At 44.5% G+C, this 26,377-nt stretch overlaps 1 protein-coding gene across 2 annotated transcripts in view; it reads left to right on the top strand.

Annotated features, from left to right (window-relative positions):
* The window catches only part of LOC144770805 (uncharacterized), a 63,997-nt gene that overhangs the window by 12,538 nt on the left and 25,082 nt on the right, over nt 1–26,377 (top strand). The window contains exons 2-3 of one of the 2 annotated variants that reach the window (XM_078655570.1): nt 1,977–2,103; nt 2,202–2,300. In XM_078655570.1, coding sequence (XP_078511696.1) covers nt 1,977–2,103; nt 2,202–2,300 — 226 coding nt within the window. Of the gene's footprint in view, nt 1–1,976; nt 2,104–2,201; nt 2,301–26,377 lie in introns of those variants that run through there. The other variant, XM_078655571.1, reaches the window with a different exon arrangement.

The raw sequence follows: 26,377 nt of genomic DNA on the forward strand, positions 1-26,377 counted from the left end.
TTGGCATAGGGAGTGTGTGCGGCCTATGACATGCGTGGCACGTTATTTCATAAAATATTCTACACTCATCGGGACAAAAGTCTGCTTACTAAATGGTGGACTCGTTCTTTTATGCACGTTTCTAAATTGCACCACGTGGCGTGGGAAATGCTTCTTGGCGCTAAGCGTCTGTTGTCTTATATTGAGTTGTCCACGGGATGGGGGGGCATCATCGTCTGACTGAAGTTGCTTATTAAGCATTAGTGTTTATTTTATATCACTGTAAAATTTAACTGATTTAACTATTTAAAAATGCTTACCGTATGTAAAGCCAGCAGGGTCTAGCCAGCGCTATATAAAACATAGCACATATTTGGCTACCCTTGCGTATGAGCAGCCTGCTGGCTGTGTACACAGTACACTGTGTGCCAAAGTACATTATTGGCTGTCCGTGAATGTGAGCATGCTGTCTGGACTGTGTTTCGTTGCACATGGTTGGGTGTCTGTGCTTTGGAGCAGGCTGTGTACACTGTGCCAAAGTACATTATTGGCTGTCCGTGCATGTGAGTGCACTGTGGGCTGTCTGGACTATGCTTCATCGCACATGGTTGGCTGTCAATGCGTGTGAGCAGGCTGAGGGCTGTCTGGGCTGGGGGTCACTGCATATAGTTAGCTGTCTATGCGTGTGAGCATGCTGTGGGCTGTGTACACTGTCACTGCACGTAGTTGGCTGTAAGTGAGTGTGGCTGTAGGCTGTCTGGACTATGTTCTACAGCACATTGTTGGCTATCCGTGTATGTGAGTAGGTTGTGTACTCTGTAGACTGTCACTACTCAGTGTTGACTGACTGTGCTTGTGAGCTGATTGTACGCTGAATGGAATCTTTGCCACTGTACATTGTTGGTTGTCAGTGCTTGTAAGCAGTCTGTGGGATGTCTGGACTGCATGTTATTGCACATTTTCGTTTTTCTCGAGCTGAATTACCGCAAAAATGATGTATCCTGGACTGTGCATTGCTGTAGGTTACTGCTTTTTTTAACTGTGTCCGAGTGCACACTTGTGTGTGCTATTGCAGGCTTGGATTCACCAGCCACGTATTACTGAACGTTCTTGTTTTTTTTATTTATTAGTTTTCACTTTTATATAGCGCAAACTTTACCCGCAGGTATCAGAGCGCTTTAAATCAGCATGCTTATAACAAGCAAGACTAGCACTCTATATTACTGCCAACTTAGCTTAACATAAGCAACAGCTAACCACTCACAAACAATGTTTATATACCAATTGCAAATTAAAAAAAAAATAATGCAAAGCATTGTCATTTACAATGCCAGTAACTCAAACTTTAATGCTGCGAGACCTATTGCATTGCAAATGCTTGTTGTTAATGCAGCTGGTACGTAACAGCACACATCATTCTGCACTTCCCTACTTCATACTGTCTCCCCAGGATGTAATTTTCTTAGTTTTAGAAGGATTGTGTGTGTATATGTATCTTAGTTTATCCTGTCTGTTTTTCTTCACATTACTTTAGTAGAAGTATTTATCAATCAAACGTCTTTCTCATTTACATTTTTTGCGCCACACTGCATTATCTTCATGTAATGGACAGGCCTTGGGCATTCTAAGCTTCCCCTCCTTGTGCCTAATGACTGTGTCATAGTGGCCAAGCACACAACAACAAATATTCTGCTTTCTCAAATTACAGTTTTTGATATCGCAGCTAAGAATTCCATCTCCTGTAATATGTTTCTTAATTATTTGATCATTCCACCATAATGAACTGATTAAAGTTTAAACTTTCTAATGCGTTACTGTTAGTAATGTTCACCACGATCCTGAGGCAGTGTATGCATCCAAGGAGGCCAGAAGCCTTGGGGATCTTGTGCCGGAACCTTGAGTTTTAATGAACCCGGCGATCCATTGGTTTGCTTGCCATGCCTTTTGATCACGCCTGGTGCTAGACCTGGTGAAACAGTGAGCTTGTCTTCTTTCAGATACTTCAGACATTTGCAGATGTTGCCGTTTTCTTCTCGAAGGAAGAGTGGAAGGAGTTGGATGTGCACCAGAAGGAACTTTACAAGGCGGTGATGAAGGACAGTTATGACACCATGACATCTCTTGGTGAGTGCTTTTACCTTGCCTTGAGTTTTCTGACAAGGACTGGTGCATGTAGGAGTGGTCCCCCACGTATGATGTCATCCTATGTTTCTTCTATACAGGATACCACATTCCCAAACCAGAAGTTTTAGAGATGCTTGATGAGGGGATGGAACGGTGTAGCCGCACTGACTGCGCCGCCTCAGAGAACAAAGGACCTGGTATGTTCACCTACACAGCACATGTGTTTTCCGTTTAATGTGTCCGCGTTGGTTAATAAGTAATAGTTCTCAGTGTTGATTTTTTACTCTAGAATTTTTCACACTTGTTAAATAGATGGTGAGGTTCAAATCAAGCTGTTCCAAAATCAGTGTTTTTGAATACCAGTTAGACTGAAAATTAGAAATGTCAAATAGACAAGAAGTTAGAATACACACATTTAAAAAGTAACAACTGTCAATGTAAACAAGTAAGGCCTATAGTAGTTAGTTGAGTATCTAGCAGTCGGTTGGCAGCAGTTAGGGTAAAGGACTTCGTAGGGAATTTATGAATATGTGAGTTTCTTGATTTAGGTAGTTGTGACTAAATTAATTTAATGTCTATTATGCTATCTCATACAATTTCAAATATATGCAGTCAATTTGACTCAAATTTTAATTCATGGAACATGTTTTCAAGCTAATTATGTAGAATCATCTTTGCCAATTAACAGCCTTTGAACTGACAGCTAAAAAATCTCCTTTCCATTCAGCACTTTGTGGTCTGCCAGTTTCCTTCGTGATTTAAGCCCTGTTTGTAGACTCAAAAAAATAATTCTTACACCAGCTCAAGCGAGAGAGCTCTTTTATTTTCTCTTCTCTTCACAACACCAGTGGTCAGCTCATGCAGCTGTTCCTTTTAATCTCTTCTATAAAACTACAGCATGACACAGCTAGAACAGCACTTGGACGGCGAATGGAGTGGCTGCAGAACTGTTTCGCAAAAGGTCCACCTTGAGATTCTGCTTCCACAATATTCTTTGCTTCCACATTTGTACTATGTGTGGCTTGTGACAGCATAGTGCATCAGAATAGGAACACCTATAGTTGGCTGGTGATGGACGCTTCTGTCGAAGTACACTAACCACTCGCAGTTTCACATCTCAAACATGTGACAAACTTGTTCCCACACGAGAAGAAATCCTTGGTGCAGCTGTGTATTGATTTCTGTTGAATATAAAATTCGATTAATTATTCAACCTGTCCATCAAATGACCAAACTGTAGGCAGACTTTCAGTAGTCACTATTGTCTAAGTGCAATGCCATGCAGGTGTATCTATAGCCTTACTCACAAAGTTCTTAAGTTCCTGTCCTGTTCATGGCTGGTGGCGCAGGTCTATAGTGCTCACTAAAGTAGTAGCGTCAATGTAGGTCCAGAAAGGCTGGATTTAAGACAAATATTCAGGATGACCACTGACTATAAATTATTTTTATTTGCATGTCTTGTTTGTCCACATTTCAAATACTGACACCCTAAAACTCTGGTACAGTTCAGTTCTGCACTTCGTTTACTGCACTGAAAGTACTTTAAAAAGCAGTTTAGAGTATGGTTTATTTATAAACTGTGATGAGTAGACACAATAACTAAGGAATTCAGCCCTGCTTTGTCCTTTTGTGTGATTGAAACATTGCATATGCGCACAGCTTTCTCAATCCCATTGAATAATTAGAATTTTGAACTGCGGCCCGACGGTATTATATTGAAATACATTTACATACACCAAAATGCTTATAGGCAAGTCTGCCCCGGCCCAAACAAATTGCCTTAAATGAAAGACTGATAATAAAATGTTGTGCTTTTCGTTGCATGTGATTTCTTAATTCCTGTGATTGACCTTCCTTGTATGGGGTCTGAGGCTTAGTATGTGTAGAAGCTATGGAATTAGCAGTGCTTGTGAGTAGCTTACACTTATAGTCACAAGGATCGAAGCATCCCCTGGAAGTGGTATGAGCAAATGTAACATGAATTCAAAGAGGAGAACTCATTTGTGTGGGTTCTGCCGCAAGGTTTACCTGGCTGCCGGCAGGGGATAGCTGGTCAAGTATTACTGCACTGATTTCACAGTCAGTGGGACACCATGCTTCTGTGACTGTTGAGGTACTTCCTGTAATTGTAGATTTTATATTTACCAAGGCATTTCAAAATAACAAAATGCACAGGATGCACCCAGCTGAAGTTCATCTTGATATACATAATAAAGCTGTTTATAGAGAGCCTGGTTACTTTAGCCGAAGTGTCCCTGCACCAAAACTTCATACTCAGGCAACACATATGAGGCAAGCTCCAAAATGGCATCAAGCCAGTCCAAATGACCAGGTTTTAAGTCCCCTTCGAAAGACCAATTCAGAGCTTTTTTGTCTGAGGCTAGGCATTCCACTGTTTGGAAGCTAGCCAGCTAAAGGAGCAGCCTCCCATACAAGCTCTTTTCACTGTGGAGATAATAGCGAGAAAGGCCTTACGGACCCAAGCCTCCTACCAGGTGGGTAAGGTTTTAAAATATAAGGAGGCTAGTGATTTATCCAGCAACCAGACACTAAAAGTGGTCACAATGCAGCAAAGAAACATTGGTTCTGTAGAGCACTTCTTTGAACAGATTCCTATGGTGAGCCTCTTCTCAATCATCAGACGCCAGAAACGGAACAGCTTCACAAGCACATGCTCATTGTTGCTTAAAACTGTCCCTGGAGTAGTTCACGCAGCATAACTCAGTTTATTGCACACTAGAATCGATGTAAAAGTTGTGACTTTGCAAATATTCACTGTGGACATTCATGGCTTAGCTTTCGAAGCTCTAAATAAAAGGTCAAGAGGGGCAGGTCCGGTGTAGCATGGAACCTCATGACTGATGAGGTCAGTGACGGAATCTTGGTTGTGGGTTCTGTCAAGCGTTAGAACTCTGCGAGTGGCAGTTACAGAACCATCGCCATTGGATGAGGTGTCAAGAAGAAAGCTTTGCTTACCTCCTATTACATCGTGTTGTCCTTTGCTTGTACACCATATATTTTGGCGAGGCAGGACTGGATCCGGAGTCACGATGTGGTAGTGCTTGGCTGAAAACACCTCAACAAGGCGGGAAGCGGCTCGGTCTGTCAGCGAGAGCTGTGTCCTGTGTGAAGCGGTCATTTGATCTCAGGAGATTGGATGTGCAGAGTTGCGGTCTTCGAGTAGAGGGACTGTCGAGAGTCAGGTGGCTGCACGATCGTTGTTCTAAAAGACGTGAAGTTCGTCATTGCAGTCTTGGATCGAGGAGCCTGTCTCAGTTTGGGAAGTTTAGCGGTTGGACAAATTTCGAACGCAGCCACTCCCGAGAGTGTATGCGATGTCGGTTGTGCTGTTTTCGGCGGCGCACTTGAGGTATGTGGCATTTTCTGTTTAAGAGCACGGAGGAACAACTGTTCGCCCTCTAGCTCTATTCTCAGCATTGTGATTTGCAGGCAAGTGTAAGGAGTGCAGAGGAACATCCATTCGCCCTCTAGCTCGCTTGCTTGTCAAGTGGGGATCTGCGCATGTGCAAGACTCTTTAGTGAGACTCTCCGGTTTACATGAAACATCTAGACCGCTCAATTGTTGGGTTTTTTGTGCTATTTTTCTCTGGTTTGCTGTAGGGAGCATGGAGGAACATCCTTTCGCCCTCCAGCTTTTGTTTTTTTATACAAAGATCAAAACCATTTTAACAGTGGAACTCTGCCTTGTTTAACTCGTAGAAAGGTGCTTTTAACACTGTCTCCTTGTAAACCACTATTGTATGAGACCGGTGTGAAACTAAGACTTTAATGTCTGATTAAGCACTTAAGCAAATTTAATTTGCATGTTCTGGCTACGTCAAAAATGTATGGTTTACTCTCCTCAATTATAGCATCTTAGTAGTGTGTTGTGTTAAGACTTATAGGTAAAATGCTAAATGTTACTGCGCCACCTTTTTTTATCATCGTCTGGTGAACCTTTAATTAAGTGGGCAAAATGGAAGAAAGTATTCTTCAATTATGCACGTGTTTGTGGAACAAATTTGAGTGCGGAAAGAAAGCATGCCTTGTTGCATTGTTTAGGTGCAGAGGGGCAAGAAGGTTTAGAGGATCTCCCTGAATTATCCTAAACTGAAGCATGCGATTTGAATGAATTTGAAATTGCCATAGCTAGATTAGATCGACATTACCTTCGGAAGGTTAGCACAATTTTGGAAAGGTATCATTTTGGATAAAGAAGTCCAGGTCAAAATGAGTCAGTGGAAGAATTTGTAACAAGTCTGAGAAAATGAGTATCCAATTGCAAATTTGGGTCTGCAATTGAAGATAGGATCCGTGATCAATTTCTATTGCGATGCAATAGTGACAAGATACGTGAGGAGTTATGGATGAAAGACGAACCGCCATTAGATGAAGTTCTAATTGTTGCTAAACATGTTGAACACATGATGAAATGTGTGGGGAAGCTGAAAACGGGCAAAGAACAGAAAATCACAGAAAAGGAAGAAGTGACGGAAGTATGTGAGGTTAAGACACAAAAAATGGGGTAAAGAAAGGAGAAGCTGAAATTCAGAAGACGTTAATTCCTGAGTTTAAGTGTACATGTTTCAGGTGTGGAATGGATGGTCACAAGGCTAATGACAGATCTTGTCCTGCAGACATGTAACTACTGTGGCAAGAAGGGACATTTCAGTAGGTGCTGTCACAATAAAAATAAAAGAGGATTTAAAACTAAGGTTCAAGAAATATGTCAAGACATTGTACTACATGTTAGAGATTTTTATAAATTGTTTCCCTCTGAGGTGGTTAACATTGATGGCAATCAGATTTCTATGAAGTTTGATTCATGCTGACGCATTTCTATCATCTCTGAACAGACTTTCAAGGAACTGTTCACACAAGGAACAGAACTATTACATATGGATATACAGCCAGGAGGTTATGGAGGAGCGAACATATAAATGCTTGGACATTTTGTGGCTAACATACGTTTAACATAAGTTTAGGTGGTAAAATGACTGTTGGGAAAATATATGTATCTTGTCAAGGTAATGACTTGTTGGTGTGGTGTCTTCAGAGTGAGTTAGGTGTAAGTTTACATCCGAACAAATAATCCTCAAGTTCAAGTAGATGAAGTATGTATCACTAAGGACAAAATTATAAAGGAATTTGAAAGCTTATTGCAAAACAATCTTTGCAAGTTGCTAGGATACAAACATAAGATTAGACGTGGTGTGAGTGCTTGTCCTTCTGTGGCCAAAGTTCGGAGGATTCCTCTTTACATGCAAGCTGCAGTGGAGAGTGAATTGGAGCGATTGTGTGATTGTGGGGTGATTGAACCTGTGGAGGCGACTGAGTGGCTAGCTCCCATAGTGGTAGCACGCAAGGGCAATGGAGACATTCGCCTTTGTGTGGACCTAAGAGCCCTCAACAAAGACGTGATTGTAGATACATTTCCTTTCCCAAATATCGAAGAAATGGTAACGTTTGCTGGGGCTAGGATTTTTTTATCCTTGACTGGATGTCCGCTTATCATCAAATTGAACTTCATGAAGTTTCACAAGATCTCACAGCATTTGTAACTCCATTTGGCACATATTGTTTCAAAAAGGCTGCCTTTTGGTCTAATTTCAGCAGCTGCTGTTTTTCAGAGGATCATGGGTAGAGTTTTGAAGGGCCTGGCTGGTGTGAAGTGTTTTCAGGATGACATTCTGATTTTTGGAGCAAGTGTATCTGAACATGATAACTGAGTTAGAAGTGTTTTGAGGAAATTACAAGAAGCAGGTTTAACACTTAAAGCAGAAAAATGCAAATTTGGTGTCTCGGAGGTCAGTTATCTGGGATACAAGATTACTGATGTTGGAATCAAACCACAATCTGAAAGGAGTATCTTTCATCACTTCTCAGTATAGTGGTACAGCAAGTTCATTAGAGACTTTGCAACCAAAACTTTTAACATGAGAAAACAGTTAACGAAAAATGTGGAATTTGTATGGGACACTCAATGTAATGTTGAATTTACTAGGGTAAACCAGGAATTGAATGATGCAACCTGTTTGAGAGCTTATGACCCTTTGTGTGATACTGCAACACGATACCCTTGCACACAACAAGATCATATAATAAATTGTGTCAGTGTAGACGAAACACGTGTCGGCTGGATCTCTTTTAAGAACATTAAAATACCACATTCCCGATGATTGATTCAATGAGAAAAAATTTATTTTGTCTAACAGGCTTTGTTTCTGTTGTATAAGTGTCTACACTGACACAATTTATTATATGATCTTGTTGTGTGCAAGGGTATCGTGTTGCAAATGTACGGAGTATTAGCCCAGGCTTATACTACATTGTGGGGTTATAGGGCTCATCCCCTCACCCTTTTGCACCTCAATCCGACTCAGAATCTCCAAGTAGAATTGCGTTTACTTTTAGCAGTGCGCCCTTTCTCTCCAAACCTGACTAAAAACCCTTTGTATGATACTAGAGTGGTATGTGACGCAAGTGCAACGTGTTTGGGGGAACTTTTGATTCAGATAAAAGATGGCAAGGAGCAATTGATAGCTTGTATGTCTCAGTCTTTGAGAGAGCAGAATGTAATTATTCTGTTATTGAAAGAGAATCTCTAGCTGTACATTGGCCTATTAATAGACCGTTTTTGTGGGGCACCAGATTTACTGTTCATACTGACCACAAGCCGTTAGTTGAAGTATTTTCTAGGAAAGCAATTGACTCTATATCCTCTTGTATCAGAAGATGGGTGGTGAATTTGCAAGAATTTAGTTTTGATGTACAGTATGTTCCAGAGACAGGTAATCACTCTGTGGATTGTTTGTCAAGATTGGTGAATCTCACTGTTACTGATTTGATTGATGGTGATGATTTTGAGGAGGTAGAGGTTGTAAGCGTTTGTGATGTCACCGATGGGACCTTTTCTGAGAAGGAATGGCTGGAAGAATTACAGCTGGATGAAGAATTGGCTCTAGTTATACATGTTGTGAGTGCAGCAGAGTTGGGTACTGTTAGAAATGGGGATCTCTGGTTGGCGAAGGCTTGCGCCAATGCCAGGCAGAGACCACCACTCTAGTCAGGGAAAGGGAGTTACACGCCAAAGATAACCCCTGCCCACCCCCTTGGTAGCTTGGCATGAGCAGTCGGGCTTATCTCTGTGGCGATGTGCAAAGCATTTGCACAACACACACAGTAACAACATACTAGGCACACCACAAAAGGAACTCCACACAAGGTTATATAAAAATAGCCCTTGTATTATAATAAAAACACACCGGATAGTAATCACACAATATACACTGTGCCAACTGGCACGGGCAATATTTACAAGGGATTATTTACACATGTCAGGGTCACGTGGGCCACTGTCAGAATTAGCACTTGGTAAAGAATAGTAGAAGTAAGAATATATATGAACTTAGAACACAGCCAATAATCACTGGCAGACACTATACGCAGCGTCAACCTGTAACATAAATCATAACAGGAACAGTTTCCCATAAGGCGAGAACTCTATTCTGCGTCAACCTCCTAGGCTAAAATCTGGTAGACCCTAATATCCTAAACATACCTTGCATTAGAAAATAAACTTAATAACATAACCTGAGATAGGGAATAAATCAAACCTAGACCACAGTAGAGAATCACCATAAAATCTAAGACAGTAGGTAAAACCTAACAAGCATTAAAAGCACATCTATAAACATAAATCAAGGTGCATAACACATACTATAAACGTCACGTTTCCTAGCACCTATATAACCCACACTAGGGCCTTGTGCCCTATGAACCTAATAGTCCCCAGGGCCAACTGGCCAACTCCAAGGGGCTCAAATGCCCTCTGTCCATAGTCAGGGCGCGCTGCCAATGCAGCGACAGTCACAGGGGCGCACTTGGCGCAAACCTAAACGTGGCAGCTGCCCACTACTTACTGGGCAGCTGGGAATCTTCAATGAAGGGCCTAAACGTTGCATCTGGCACTAAGTTTTGCGCAGCTGTGCCGGCCAAGGTAGGGGCGGAGGAGTGCGTCTAACTCCTAGATTTAAAAGCATGTCCCCATAAAAAATGAAATACCTAAACGGTGCAGCTGCCCACTACTTGCTGGGCAGCTGGAACTAGGATGAATGTGGCATGGGCTCTCAGAGGCCCTTTAAACAAATGTGCAAAGCGGCGTTGGAGCCATCTGGCTCTAAAAGAAAACATGTGCCTGGGAGCACTCTGGCTCCTGAACTAATGTTTATGGGCCCCAGCCCCTCATGGGGACTTTAAATAAATGGGGCCTTGTAGGAGCCATCTGGGCTCTGTCGATAACTATGCCCCTTTCAACACTACAGTGTGGGGCCCCCTGGGCCTGGGTAAATAGTGATGGTCACATGTTGGAGCCACTCGGGGCTCTAAAAATCAGCCGACAAAATGTAGCTAGCGGGGCCGCTCTGGGGACCATGGCAATGTTAGGGGCCGGGCACTGACAATGCGCCCCGACAGCACCCCCCTATCGTTGTAGTATTTTAGCCCGCACTCACCGGGGCTTTGCAGGCTCTCTGCAGGTGCCGTCTCCTCGTTGGGGACTGCGGGCAGGACTCGGCCTCCGGGGCTCCCCCCGTTCAAGGGAGCCACGCAACACACCGCCTCGCTATGGGCGGAGGCGCATCTTCACCCGGTCCCCCATCTCAGGACCGGGACTTTGGGAAATTGAGCCCGCGAGGCTCTGCGCGGCTTCTCCCCGGCTGGGGGAAGCGAAAGTAGAGCCTGCGTCGGCCCCACCCACAATCAGGCGGCGGGCTGGACTTCGGCTTCCGGCGCTCCTCCCGGGGAGGATTCTTCTCTCTAGGGCAAAGTCGCGGGGTAGGCACCCGTGCAAGTCAGAATAAAAACGAGCATAACGGCCATACGGGGTGGGCACCCGTAATGGATCCAAACAAGCAGGGTGGGTACCCGCCCTAATTAAAAGCACAACGAAGACGCAGGGTGGCCACCTGCGCACCGGGCACAGTTAGACAAAAGGCATACAGCCAGAATGCAGGGTGGGCACCTGCAACAAGGAAGGCAAAAATAAGCGGGCATAATGCAGATAAGCGGGGTAGGCACCCGCGCTGCCATCATAAATGCAGCAAGGAGGGGTAGGCTCTCTCAATATAAGGGGTCAATTAAGATAAAGCGCCCCCAGGCGCTAAGGATAGAAGACACCCAGTTTGAAAGAGCCAAAAGGAGCAAAATAGAGCAAAAGAATCCTAGGACATAGCAGGTCCAGGAAGGAGGGTCCCAATGAGTCCTCCAGGCGTCCAGGGGCAGGGCCCAGGGAAGCAAGCCTTCCCCTGAGCCCCAGCAGCAGCACGCCCCTGGTAGATTCAAGTCCACAAACAAGAACATCTTCATGGGGTCACAGCCCCTCCTTTTATACAGCTAGATCCTTTGTTCTCAAAGGTGCAGGCTAGGGGAGAACCAGATACAACTGGTTCTGGAGCCCTTTGTTTTGCTCAGCTCCCCTCTCTATTCACAAGACAGGCCAGGGACATCAGACACACCACAGGGGGTGGAGGCAGCATTGTGGAGGGAAGGCACAGCCCTATTCAGGTCCCAGGTGCAACTCCTCTCTCCCATCTACATGCAGATCTCCCTATTCACCACCGGGCAGACTCATCCTGGCTCCTGGAGCCAGCCACACCAGCCAGCCCCTGTCACTCACAAGCCAAACAGGCAATTCACATCTCACAGCACACAGAAATGCCAACTTCTAAAAGTGGCACTTCTCCACTAGACATAATCAATCTGCGCACAACATCGCACAGCATTTATCCTCACGAGTTCGCACATACCAAACTTGACCCTGCACTCCCCACATAACAGGAACTATCATGGACACAAATATCCCCCATGCATTCCTATGGGAGGGCAGGCCATCTCACCACATGCACTCAGAGTGCGCACACACTTTACACTGGGCTACAGTGCTAAAGTGCACAGAGGCCTAAAACCACTACCACCATGCCAGAGGCTAAAGGCAAAAAGTCTGGGAGTGAACCTGAAAAAAAAGGCCCAAGTCCAACAGGTACTCACAAAGGGAAGTGGGCTAAAATTCTAGAAGAATTAGCAGTCGATAAAAGGTTTTTACTGAGAGGTACAAGATTGGTTCCACCAGTGAAGTTGCGACATAATGGGCTGCAGCTTGCTCATGAGGGTCACATGAGCATTGTGAAAACCATGGGGAGACTTCGGAGAGATTTTTGGTGGCCCTCACTTGATCATGATGTATGATAAGAGATTGTGTGGAATGTGTCATTTCTGATAAGGGGCGCACCACTAATCAGTTGCCCATTGTATGCAGAACTTTGCCAAAATATCCTTGGGAAGAGGTTGCAATGGATATTCTTGGGCCCATAAGAGGGGAACATTCTACTCTCTACATTATGGTGGTGTTGATAGATTTATACTCCAGATGGGTCGAAGTTTCGTGTGTGCAGGATATTTCATCTTCAGCTGTGATCAGATTTCTTGAGGGTGTGTTCAATAGATAGAGTTTTTTCCCAGGTATCTTCTTACAGATAATGGGGTACAATTTTGCTCTCGTGAGACAGAATCATACTTGTTGCAGTGTCGGATTGAGCATAAGAAATCTGCTTTATATCACCCTGCAACCAATGGTGCCATAGAAAGAGTTATAAAGACATTAAAAGAAGGTATACAACTGGCCATAGTGAATGGTTTGGATTGGAAAAAGAGCTCTCTAATAGATTGATGGGCTATCGTTTGTCCCCGCATTGCTCTACAGACAAGTTTCCTTTTGAATTGTTCGAAGGGAGATACCCGTCTACTAGAATGTGTCCTGGTTGGAGGTTCTGGAATAAAGGATGTGTTGACAATACACCAAGTGAAAGGGGAGTGAAGGAGATTTATAATCAATTCAAGAGAAAAGAGAAATTTGACTCCAAAAAGAATGTAAAAGATGTTGAGGTCAGTCTGGGTTATTTTGCTAAAATTAGAGCCCCAAAGGGGTGTGCAGATTGGTCTTAATTTACAAGGAAACTACAAGTGATCAAATGTTTTAGGAATGACATTGACACATGATGGTCATATTTGGAACAAGAGTAGGGTTGTTGTTATTAGGCAGCCCCATTCCATTTCTTCCAATACAACATTTACCCAGTGATCTATTGGGACTAGAGTTTGTGATTCGGGTTTACAAAGTTCTTGCAGAAGTACTCCCAACAGTTCACACGAGAAGCGTTCGAGAGATCAGGAAACCTGCTTTTTTCAAGGATTTTGTTATGTAAGATGTCTCTATATTTTCATCATGTTGTACTGTTAGTCTTAGGATTGATTCCACACCTTCAGTTAGCTTTCAACATACACTTTGCTCTATTGTGCTGTTTTGGTATTTTGACCAGGGTTGGGTGTTTGTATTTTGTTCTCCATGTATTGTATCATTTTTGCATCTTGTTGTATGGGAGGGAGAAGTGTGGCATGGAACCTCATGACTGATGAGGTCAGTGACGAAACCTTGGTTGTGGGTTCTGTCAAGGGTTAGAACTCTGCGAGTGGCAATTACAGAGCCATCGCCGTTGGATGAAGTGTCAAGAATAAAGCTTTGCTTAATAATAATAATAATAATAATAATAATAAAGTAGTTTATAAAGCGCCTGGCGACGCCATCCCGGCGTGTCCCCGCGCTATGGAGAAAAGATAACAAGCAGAATTAGCAACACAACCGCCTACAAGCTACATTAAAGATTGTACAGGTGGGTTTTTAAGAGACTTCTAAATTTAGTCTCGGATTTTTCCAGTCTCAAGCCTATTGGGAGTCTGTTCCAATTTTTGCCACTACAACTCTGAAGGAGCGACCTCCCAATTTTGCTCTTTTTACACGGGGGAATCGTCAAGTGGCCCGTCCCTTCTGAGCGCAAAGCTCTGTTAGGCTCATACCTATGCACTAGATCTTGAAGATAGGATGGGGCTTTATACCAGAGTATCCTGTGGCACAGTAAGAGAGATTTAAACATGACTCTCTTCCTTACCAGTGTAGAGCCGCTAGAGCAGGTTTGGAAGCTGCTCTTTTAGGAAGTCTTAGAACAAGACGAGCTGCTGTGTTTTGAAGGACTTGCAGGCGCCCCAGGCTTTTTTCTGTGGCGCCTAAAAACAGGACATTCCCGTAATCCATACGGGACGTCACCAGCGCCTGAGTCATGGTGCGTCTGGCACTCAATGGCAATAGGTCTAGGGTGTGATTAAGTGTTTTTAACACCCCGTAACACTTTCCCACTAGGCGACGAATGTGGCCTTTGTATGACGGGGTGGGATCAACCCATATTCCCAAGTTCTTTGCTTCCTTACAGGGAGCAGGTGTTGGACCCAGACACATTGGCCACCAGTCCGGTGTCCAGCTCATGTTGGTCCCACCCACCACCATAACCTCCGTTTTGGAGCCATTTAATTTTAGACAGTGCGAGTCCATCCATACTGCCAAAGCCTGCATACAAGCCTTAAAATTGGATGCCGCTGTTAGAGGTGCTTGAGACAAAGAGATCAGCAGTTGTGTGTCATCCGCGTAGGAGACCAACTCAACTCCATACACTTGCACCACTTCGGCCAGGGGGGTCATGTATAGATTAAAAAGAGTAGGACTCAGGGCAGAGCCCTGAGGCACCCCCTGTTCTAAGGCCATCTCTGCTGATCTAAAGGAGCCTCGTTGAACCTGAAAGCTTCTGCCTGTGAGGAAGGATTTCAGCCACCCCAGTGCAGAGTCCGTGACGCCCGCTTTGTATAGACACTGTAGCAAGATGGAATGAGCTACAGTGTCGAACGCTGCACCGTAGAGTGGTGTGGCTCACTGGTTAGAGACGGCAGACCCGGAAGCAGAGAAAGGCCCGGGTCAGAGTTCAATTCCCGACGCGGCAGGGTCGTGGACCAGGGTCAGCGCACTCGATAATTCTCGCCTCGGTGCCTACTCTAACCAGGTATCACACTCGGCAACTCTGGGCATTAGCTTGCCTCATCTCTACAATGGCCCCCCACATTCGCCGGGGATGCCTGGTTTCACCTTGGAGATACCCAGTAGGGACCATCTCACAGGGATAGCCAGGACGGGTTCCCCAGCAGTCTACAGCGCCAAGACGCCTCAGGGCAGCAGTGCGCTTTACAAGACACATACATTACATTACTGAGGTCTAGCATCACCAAAGCCATGGTGTGTCCGGCATCCGCCCCACGTCTCAGGCTTTCAGTTGCTCTCAGAAGGGCCATCTCCGTCGAGCAACCCGCTCGGAAGCCCGATTGCGAGGGGTGAAGGATGTTGGCTTCCTCCAAGTGAGCAGTTAGTTGATAATTAACCACTTTCTCAGCCACTTTAGCTAGATATGGAAGCAGAGAAATTGGCCTCAAATTCTCAAGTACATCATGGCTCACGTTGGCTTACCAACTCTTACATTGTGTCGTCCTTGGTTTGTACACCACAGCAGGCTGCAGCTCAAGATGACACTTGGGGCCACTGAGTTGGTCCCGTTTTTCTACCTATAGTGGAAACTCTGCACTACTAAGCAGCCGGGAACGCAACACAGAGATTGTCCGGAGGTATTGCTTGGATCGGCGACGACTGTAGAGCAGTGGTGGCTAAGGGGTTCCAGTGCGCAGGTCAGCCTTCTCGGCCTTGTCTCCAGGCTCCTTACATGAAAACGAGGAGGACGGGGCTGAGTGATGATCCAGCTACAGAGTGTTGTTTCAAAATACAGCACTCTTTAGGTGAATGTCTGGATGGCACATATCAGAGGGACTTATTTCAGCTCTGGTCCCCTCACACAGGCACAATACATTTTATGTAACAGACATACTGCGCATTCCTCAGGCAGCACAGTATATCTGCTAAATTGTGGTTGTCAGTGCGCACATCAGTGGATCCCTTAGGCCACTGAGAAGCCACACAGAGCAGCTGGGGCAGGATCCCCAGCTTTTATAGGGCTGTTGTTCCAGACCTATGGAGAAGCTGGGAGAGGGATTGAGGGGGGTCTTTCCCTTTTCAAACCTACCCTTGCTGCCCTATGTGGCTTCTTGTTGGGAATCATGGCTTGCTGGTTCTAGTGTCCAGCACCAGATTCCTGCTCTGCTGCTGCCATGGAGCCTCTGAGTTGGCTGCAAAGGAAATACAAATTGTTTCTCTATCTATGCATGCATTCGTAAGTGTGTTTGCGAGTGATTGAAAGTGAATGGGAATGAGTAAGAGTGTGAGTGGGTTTGAAAGGGTGTGTAAATGAGTGAAAGTGAGAAGGAGGGAGTGAGAGAAGGAGTGTGCGTGCATTAGGAGGAGTGAGTGATTGGAAATTGTAAGATCAGTGGAAGTGAGTCAGGGGTGTAGCTATCAGTGGTGCGACAAACAGTGAGTGTGTGTGTGTTTTTAAGTGAGAATGATACCCAGTGAGTAGGAGTATTTTTGTGTGTGAGTAACAGTGAGTGGGAGTGAGAATGAGTATGTGAGAGAATGTGAGTTAGAGCGAGGGGAAAAGAGTATGAGTGAGACAAATTTTGAAAAACCTGTTGTGAACTCCCGGCAGTTCGTATGCCTCACCACTTTTAAAGCCCACCACTTTCAAAGATAACCAGCCACCATTGCAATAGAGGTCTCGCTAACAGGAGTTTTAGTGACCGGACCGATCTACTCATTGGGGCACATGTATACCGGTCACGACTGTGCAGTAGACTGGTGAACATCGAAGATTGTATTTATTTAACTTTATATGGCGCTGGCTAGACCCGGAGGTATCATAGCGTTTCACATGAGGATCAGAGTTACAGGCTAACATGTTACATTTGTTCAAGATCAATCAAAACATAGGAAACAAAGAAAAAGAGCAGAGTTACAGAAATTCGTTATGGGAGGGGGAGGGATGGGAGAAACAGTTAGACGGGGAGAAACTGTGCCCAATGTCCAGCTGGGTAGGTGTATTGAAATGTGAATATGTGCTACAAAAACCAGCTGGGCAATGACAAAAAGAGTCATTGCCCATTCGTCAATCTTTCGTTCTCCAGTGCTCGCTTTCAGGGACTCACCCCAAATGCAGGTATTGGGCTTGAAAGAGGTGGTTATAGTGCAAATATGCTGCTCGCAGTAGTTTCCTGACATTTCTTTGCCTGTTTCCCCACCGGACCCTTTGTGTTGGCTTTTGGTTCTGCCCACAGTATCGGAGGGGCAGAGGTAATAGCGGAATCGTGTGCCTGGCTTCCTGGGATTACAGCAGCGGGACGCCAGGACTGCGAGGACCAGCATTCCTTGAGTGACCTGCAGCTGGTGCCTCTTCCCGTGCCGTCTCCGCCTACCTCATCAGCCCTTAACTACTCGCGGCCCCCGCTTCGCGGGAGCCGCTCGCAGTAGTTTCCTGACATTTCTTTGCCTGTTTCCCCACCGGACCCTTTGTGTTGGCTTTTGATTCTGCCACAGTATCGGAGGGGCAGAGGTAATAGCGGAATCGTGTGCCTGGCTTCCTGGGATTACAGCAGCGGGACGCCGGGACTGCGAGGACCAGCATTCCTTGAATGACCTGCAGCTGGTGCCTCTTCCCGTGCTGTCCCCGCCCACTCTTGTGTATTTTATCACGCCCCCTTAACTCATCGTGGGACGCATCGCGGGACTAGCCGGACGAAGCCCGGACAAAGGGCGGACAGTCTGAGACAGTCCGAGACTGACCGTGATTGGACTGGGCCAGGATTCTTATTTGTTGTCTTCGTGGCCCCTCCCGCGGCGCCTTGATCGTAAGACTTACTGTTGTTAACACCCTCGAGTACTCTTCATGCTGTGTGCTATTGTTAAATATTGTTCTCTGTTTTCTCCTGAGCCCTCTGTGTAACCGTGTTACCATTTTATTTAGTGTAATATGTCTAAACAAAAGTCTTCCTCTGTTTCTAATACTATGGATAACTACCTAGTACAGGTAGTGAGTAAAATAAACAGTACAAGAAGGATATCACTGGGCTTGAGCTCCACACCCATAATCCCTGTACAGAATTCCCCATCAGAACTAAACCTGGTCGAAGTCCCGATACAGGTACATTGTAGTGATAACCCAGATAATGTATTTACCCAGGATGTTAACCTCGACCAAACCATCCCGACTGCTATTAATTTGGCCAATGATACCTTAGATCAATCTAATATGTCTCCAGAAAATTCCCTCCCTCCCTCCCCTGTGCCCGTGCCAGTAACTAGAGCAGTTAGAACATGCAGAAAGGTCCAGAACAAACGAGGTGGGTTACGCTCTAGCAGGAAAATGATTGCTTCCCCTCCTAAAATCATGCCCACAAAAGATGCTACAGGGGAGTTTGGTGGGAAGGTGACTTTGGAGGATTATCTAATTAAAAAACTTGTGAGCATGATTGATTCTAAGATTAAAAGTATTGTAAAACCGCTGATAACCAAAATTGACCATTTAACAGCAGAAGTAAATAGGCTAGGGGATATCATAAACAAGACAGTGGAAGGGGTGGGCAACATACCAACTCCAACTAGAGCTGAATCCTCAGTAAATGCACCTGGCGCTGGGATAGAGGGCAGGGATAAAGCGGCCCCAATTCCCCACATGTCCCATCACTGTGTACCCAATAATACTCAGGTAATAAACATCGAAGCTCTCCCACCCAAAATCATGGGTACAGGTATTGAGAAAGGCCCGGTTCAACTTATTGTAGAGGCCTCCCCCTTAGTCCTGGTCCTGGCCAATGTACCATCTTTAAAGCCGGGTCAAGTAGAATCTACTGCTTCTTTGATTAGCAAAGCTTTTCACTGGTTATCCAATAATATGTTGATATCCCCTTGGGGCAAACAGCAACTAGCTGAGGAAATCACTATGGCAAGAAGGGTGGATTGGATAGGGAATGGTGTTAAAAAATTTAAAGGTGACTGTGTAGTTTTGCATTTTTTAAATCCAGAAGTACTTCCTGAGGTTTTGAGGAACCTTTTGCCTCCACAGCGTAGGAGCACAGACATTATTCCGTTAACTTTGGACTTTTTCTATCACAGTAGTAAAATAGGGAACCCGAGCATCTTAACGACTAAGTGGAACCCGGTGACACATAAGTGGGGCAGGGTCCCCCAATCCAGTGAATGGGAAATCAATCTTGATAACAGATTTGGGGCGCTGTCAGATTTGAACGAATGTGATTGACTCAAACTGACTGACAGAGTAGTGTTTAACGAATCAGTTGAGTTAAAAAACATAGACACTCCCACAGAAAAGGGGCTTGGTCTAACAAACATCATTTCCTTGATTCCAGGGATAAGGGCAGAGGAAGCATTTACTCCAAGTAATAGAAACGAGAATAGACACCTAGAGCCACAGTTAGCCCCCTCTATGGTAGAATTATGTCTTGCGCCCGGCCTAGTTGTATCTGCGCTTGAACCTTCATGCCACCATTGTACTAATATAGAATCAGAAATAGGGTTGGGGGGTGAATCACAAGGTATTTTCCCACCCCAGGTCCCCCTAGACGCAGTGGTAAATGAAACAGTAGAGACAGGGTTGTCCTTTCTTTCCTGGAACATCGCTGGAATCGCTAACAAGCTGTTATCACCAGAATGGTGTACATTTATAGATCAATTCGATATTCTACTGTTCCAGGAAACTTGGTCAGTGATCCCAATACATCACCTAGGGTACCTTAATTTTTATATCCCAGCTACAAAAAATCTCAAGGATCGTCCAGCAGGGGGCCTGATAATATGGGTCCGCCAAAACGTAAGCTGCAGAATTCAACAAAGGAGCTCCCCACTTGACGACATATTATCAGTCACTCTAACCTGGGCCAATGGTTATGAGATGGCCATATTTAATATCTATGCTAGGGGAGTAGCGGGCGGTAAAACATCAGAAGTAATAACCGCTCTGGATTATGAGCTTGAAGCTCTCCCAATACATCTGCCTTTTATTGTTGGGGGCGATGTTAACACCACTTTTGAACCACTTGGCCAAGAAGATCAAACCTTAACTGAAGAAGAGGATAGCAAGTGGGGCATCCCTCAGTTAGAACTTCCCGTAGTTAATAGATGGACAGCGGTGGCCATCCAACTAAAGGCCCTGTGTCTAGCAAGAGGACTTAGAGCTGCAAACGGACGAACCCCTTCAGATCGCCAGGGGAGCAAAACATTCGACAATGGTAGGTTCTCCAGTCGAATAGATTACATTCTAGTGGATACCAGAATATGGCACAGGTTGATTGATATGGCAGTTAAAACCCGGATAGAGAGTGACCGCAACCCTCTTTGTACGGTTTTTAAAGTAAACGCAGGGTTAAGAAAACCAAACCAGGGGGGTGGTAAAATCACCCTAGATATTGTAGCCTCGAACAACCAGCGCCACATTAAATGGGGTAGACTTATTGAGAACACGGAGAGGTTAGAGGAGCTTAAAAAAGTGGTGCTAGAAGAAGTGGCTGAGATAAACCCACATGCTAAAAAGCAAAACTTCCCTGAAATTATGCTTGACGCCCACATGACCTTTTTTTCTAAGCTCCAGGAGTTTTTTAAGAAGGATAAGAAACCAGGAAATGCCCAGAACAAATTGCCTAAATTGGGATGGTACGATAAGACTTGTAGAGAAGCCCGCCAGAACCTTAGCAATGAACTCAGAAAGAAGAATATTTTAGGCGTGAGAAAAGCGAGGGACACCTACAGGAAGGCACAAAAAGAGGCTAAGAAAAAATGGGACGAGGTCCACTGGCGGGATCTTAAAACCGCCTGTGACGCAAGGAACCAGAGCCAATTTTGGACCCTGGTCAAATGGGATAGAGGAGGGGTGGCACAACCCACACAAAACAATGTAGCCCAAAATCAATGGGTTGATTTCTTTAGACCACAATATGCCCGTGTGCTAACTGAAGGAGAATGTTCTCTACCCCCTACAGTTTTCTAGCAACGCCAGTTATTTACCTTAAAAGATGTCAGCATAGCACTGGATTGTGTGACGGGGTCGTGCCCCAGGAATGGATGCCATACCAACAGATGTGTTCCTAAGTGATCGTCCATCCTGGTGTCAGTACTTTGAGTGGCTAGCTAACTCTGTGGCCAGAGGTGCACCAATACCGACCTCTTGGAAGGGTGCAAAAATAATTCCAGTTTTCAAAAAGGGAAATAAATCATTACCCAGCAACTATAGACCCATTAGTCTTATAGACTGCTCAAAAGATAATGGGTCGTTTAATACAAAATAAAATACAAACCTGGATCGGTGAAAAAAGTATTTTATCCCCCTACCAAGCTGGGTTTCGTCCTTGCAAAAGTTCAGTTGATCAGGTCTTTTTTTTCATAGCCCTTTACTGGAGGAACGTGATGCTAACCAATGGAACTCTTTACGCTGTATTTGTAGACCTAAAATCAGCCTTCGATTTAGTTCCTCGTTCTAAGCTTTGGGGGGTACTTGCTGAAGCTGGGATGGCCCCGGAACTATTGACGCTACTCGTCCGTCTACATGAGAACAATTATGCTAGAATCAGATGGGGTGCCCAGGGTGAGGTGACCGACACATTCCCTGTCGAACGTGGGGTTCGGCAGGGGTGTGTCTTGGCACCGACATTGTTCTCCATCTACATCAATGGCATTGTAAACCATCTAAACTGCTCCCCCACCGATGCACCAATTCTGGCTGGGGCTCGTGTGCCTGTTCTCATGTTTGCGGACGACACGCTCATAGTTTCCCGTATACCGAGTGGGCTCCAGAAGGCAGTTAATGCCTTCGGTGAGTTCTGCAAAGCACATGGACTTGAGATAAATACATCCAAAACCAAGTTCATGTGCTTAAACCAGTGGAATACCTTCAGGGGCTCAATAAATTTTAATGGTATCCCCTTAGAACAGGTTGACGCATTCACGTATTTGGGAATAAACCTCCAATGTAATTTGAGCTGGAAAAACCACATCGATATGGCTGTCTTAAAATTCCACCAACTGGCAGGTGTAGTGGCCTATAAATACAAAGCCTCATTGACCAAGCCCATTACTCCAGCCCTAGAAATTTACAACATGAAAGTGATCAGTGCCTCTCTATACGGTTCGGAACTTTGGGGTTTCTCCAATTTGAAACAATTAACATTGGCGGAAAATAGTTTTTTCCACCGTCTGATTGGGGTTCCCCAAAGTACCCCTACCGTAGCATTGGCATATGACCTAGGCAGGAAAAACATCAAGGACTTGGCACGGCTACGTCCTTTACTATACTGGAGACGCCTTATGACCACCCCTGAACTTGTGCACTATGCAACTGCCCTAAATGATATCATCAGGGCAGATTGCTTTCATTCGATCTTGTGTTTAAAAGAAATAAGAGGGTTGCTCAGTAAACTGGAATTAGACCATCTGTGGAACTCTCCCAATACTGAAAGCTTTCCATCAAAGGCTACATTAAAGAACATGTACTGGGAAATGGTATGGTCGTCAACCCAATGTACAGGTTCTAATACTAATTTAACAGGACGTTATTTGAATATCAAATATGTGCCAATTTGTGAGTCTTACTGGGACATTATTGAAAGGCCATTTGACAGAAAACTGTATTTTCAATTTAGAATTGGGAAGCTTCCTACAAAGGCGTTTACCCGTAAATGGTCAGTAAACCAGGACGATAAATGTCCCTATTGTAAAGATTCGATTGAGAACACGGCCCATATACTGTTTGTTTGCCCCTTATATGCTAACCCACGACGCAAATGGATAAAACCAGTGTGCTTAAATCTAGGAATACGTAGGTGCATAGAGGCGCTAAGAATACTGGAATCGGACTGTACACCTTATTTGGCGATTGCTGTTGCAAAATTCCTAGGTTGGTCATGGACTATACGCACCCGCACTTTAAAACAGCTAGACACTGTTGGATGAAACAATTGATATTGCTGATTTGTTTGATTTTATGTATCTAAATTCGTAAAATGACAGCACTATGTTTAATGAGCTTCTTAAAAGATAATGATTTTAACATTGTTGTAGTATTTATAGTGTAGGGTAGTATGTAAAATTGCTTTTATGACTGCTGTCGAATAAAGTTTTGAAACGCAAATATGCAGTTTGCAGTAAGGTAACTTCAACCCCATGACAATACGGATCAAACTTTTACTTGGCCGTTTTACTGCCATTCTCAATAGAAGGTCTGGACAGTGGAATTCAGAGATGTCACGATGAAACTTTCTCCACAACAGCTTAAAAAGTGCCTCACAGTCCTAAACGATCGAGTGCTACCAGCATAGACTTACAGATCTGAATGAAACACTTCACATACCTTATCCACTCACCATAGTATGGGGGCATGCTTGTGGCGGAAGACAGGATATGCTACAACTAATAATTCCATTGTTAATCGTGACAAACAGTAGAAGGATTATGTCTGAAGCACACCCACTCGCACCACAATGTGAGGTGTGACTGGTAGGTTAAACTTCTAGATGCAGGATAGTAGGTAGCTTTGGTTATGAATACCATGACATCACGTATTGATGATAATAAAAAAGTTCCTATCCTGTACATAAGTCCCTCTTTCGAATCCACAACAGCCTCCGCGAACACCAGTGTGATCTCAGCTTCAAGAACTGTGTAACATTGTTCCTTGAAAGCTAACATTTTTTGTTACAGATATCACCACTGTTCAATGCCGCCACAGCCAGCTGTATACCCAATCCTGCTCACTAATGCCTATATCTCTTACTTTGGACAGTACACCGCTAGATGCCATCAAAGCAGCAAACCTCTTCTCTTCCATGGACATTGGGGCCAGATAAGCCAAGGCAAACCCCCAGCAGTGGGCGGAAGATGGAATTCTTACAGTCGTGGTAACCTTCAGCCTGCTCTTCCAATTACCCAATCCGTTTTCAGACCCCACCAATTATTGTCGCCCGAAACCTGGGATCTAATACTGACAAGAGCCTATGCTTCAAAGCTCAAGAGGCTCATAAAATCACGCAAATACACAATCCTATGCTGAGAAGCCACATGCCAGAACTACCTTGCCCTCTTAAACCCTCATGGGTCTAGGTAGTCATTCGCGCCAGGACTGACATTGTTAAATCACTGTATCTCAGTCTGTCCCCCTCCCTGACCAAGACTTTCCAGGCCTCAGAAACCACAAGCAGGCTCATTCAACTGTAAGTCTCATGACTGTACATAGTCCACAAAGACTTAACCCAAGTATTGGATACTTGGATATTGGATGCTTGTTTCCGGTCCAGGGAAGACATGGCATGGCAGTTCGGGCTGGACTGTTCCCATGAGGCACAGGGTCAGACTGATTTGCATATGGCCATGTCTGAACTGGGTTGGCGCAGTGGGCTAAAGAATGATGATGGATTAAACCCAGATCAGTTGACTGGGGATGAGTGCTTGCATTGTTCGACAATCCGTCCATCATTCCCCTTTGGTATTGCTTTATTGATCGTTAGGGCAAACTTCCCTAATACATGGATGGTAAACTTTATTCAATAGTTTGTAAAACTGGAGTAACATATAAACTCAGAGCCTCAAAATTGATCAAACAATGCCACATATTTGCACAACATAATCATGTTATAGGGTTTACAATTGAAAAGACTTGGAACTTTGGGCAGACAGTTTTAAGAATGGTAAATTATCTTCTGAAACCGTAAGCTGATCATTAGGAATTGTGGACAAAGACTGTTAGTAAACCGTAAGCGCATTGATGTTATTGGTAGAACAACTATACAGATGCTTACGCTTTCTAAGATTTCTCAAAGGATGAGAAATTATCCAATGAGCTATATAATCTCCTGACCATTGGCCCAACGAGTTACAACCAAAGAGGAGCAGTAACTTTCTTTTGCACATATACTTCTGTTCTGTTGTATGCAACTGGAAAACAAACAGGCAAATGTTTCATAAAAATGTATAACAATGTCAATCTGGGAAGAGAGACCAAACACAGCAAGATGATCAAAGCACATTGTTTTTGTTCAATTATGAATCAGAACTTCAAGAAATTTCGGAATTGTGCCTCTTTGCTATTTTACTAATAGGACATTGGGTGTTTGGGCAAATTCACAAAGACATGTAAGAGTACATAAAAGACTACTTCTGTACAACTACTTCAAGTACTCAAATGCTTTTGTGCCTCAGCACCATAGTCTTGTCTACCTCAGTCCCTAGAAAGAGGCATGGATTGGCAGAAAGACAGAAAAATGCAGATGGTGTTAATACTGGAAGATGGTAGTCACTGAATCATGCCACCAGCACATCACCCTTAGAGCATACTCCATGAGTCTGTTTTCTTCAAATAAACAGACGCATAGCAACGAAAGAGAAGCCTACGATTGGAAAACAGTAGTGTCTGTTGTACCTGAACCAATCTCACTCAAGCCACTCAAACTGGGTACGAAAAGACGGCTGAGGTTGCAGCATTCAGCAGCCTCTACTCGTTATAATGCGGAAACCAGATTCTACTCAACACCAGAAGTGAATACAAGTCAGGGGAGGCGCCGTCACTGCTGCGCTACGGTTTTATCGGGCAGTATCAAAACGTGTTTATCTCACACCATGCTGAAACTTCTGTTTTAAAACACCGGGAGCTGGCATCGCATTAATTATGAAGCATAAGCGAGTCGCCTGCTGTTGCAAACGCGGTTTAAAACTGAATCTGTACACACACTAAGAAGTCTTTTACACCTTAGGTCCTTAGAAAATACACTTCACAGAAACAGCAGGGGGTGCACAGCATACCAGCCACTGAGATTTAAAAAATCCTCATGGTAGGAGAAATGTATTGCATGGAAACATAAGTAGTAACCACCTTTGGAGTTGCAAGTTACATATCTACAAATGTCTATGTAGTCACATTGGTAGCTGCTTCTCTAGCGCCTGTCCACCAGCAACCTGAAAGTTGCCTGGCCGTGTTTACAACCAAGGCGCGTGCTTCCTGCAACCACAGCTGAGAAACTCTCATTAAAAGAGGGCAAGAAATTACTTATTTGTGTGCCGTTCAACATCCCCCAAAGGAGAGCTGAGTGGTTTGAAGGACCCTGTCAGAGGAAGAGGAACTGATATGGGGAGAACACACATTTTTACCCTCCATTTAAACATTGCACTCCAACTTGGGAGAATACAAACTCAATAGAGGCCGCAGTAAAAAAAATATAGAGAGCTCCTTGGAGGACCTCAGTGGTGGTATCCTGGAAGTGGAAGAAGTGGTGGATGCCACTGTACATCGAGTGAGGGCCTTGGAGTCTTTTACATCGGAGATGACCAAGAAGGAGACCGAAATAGCCACCTGTGAAGATTGTTCCACAGAGGATCCAATTACGTCTAATATGGGGTGGACAT

This window comes from Lissotriton helveticus, chromosome 7 (genome assembly GCF_964261635.1).
Source record: "Lissotriton helveticus chromosome 7, aLisHel1.1, whole genome shotgun sequence".
Lineage (NCBI taxonomy): Eukaryota > Metazoa > Chordata > Amphibia > Caudata > Salamandridae > Lissotriton > Lissotriton helveticus.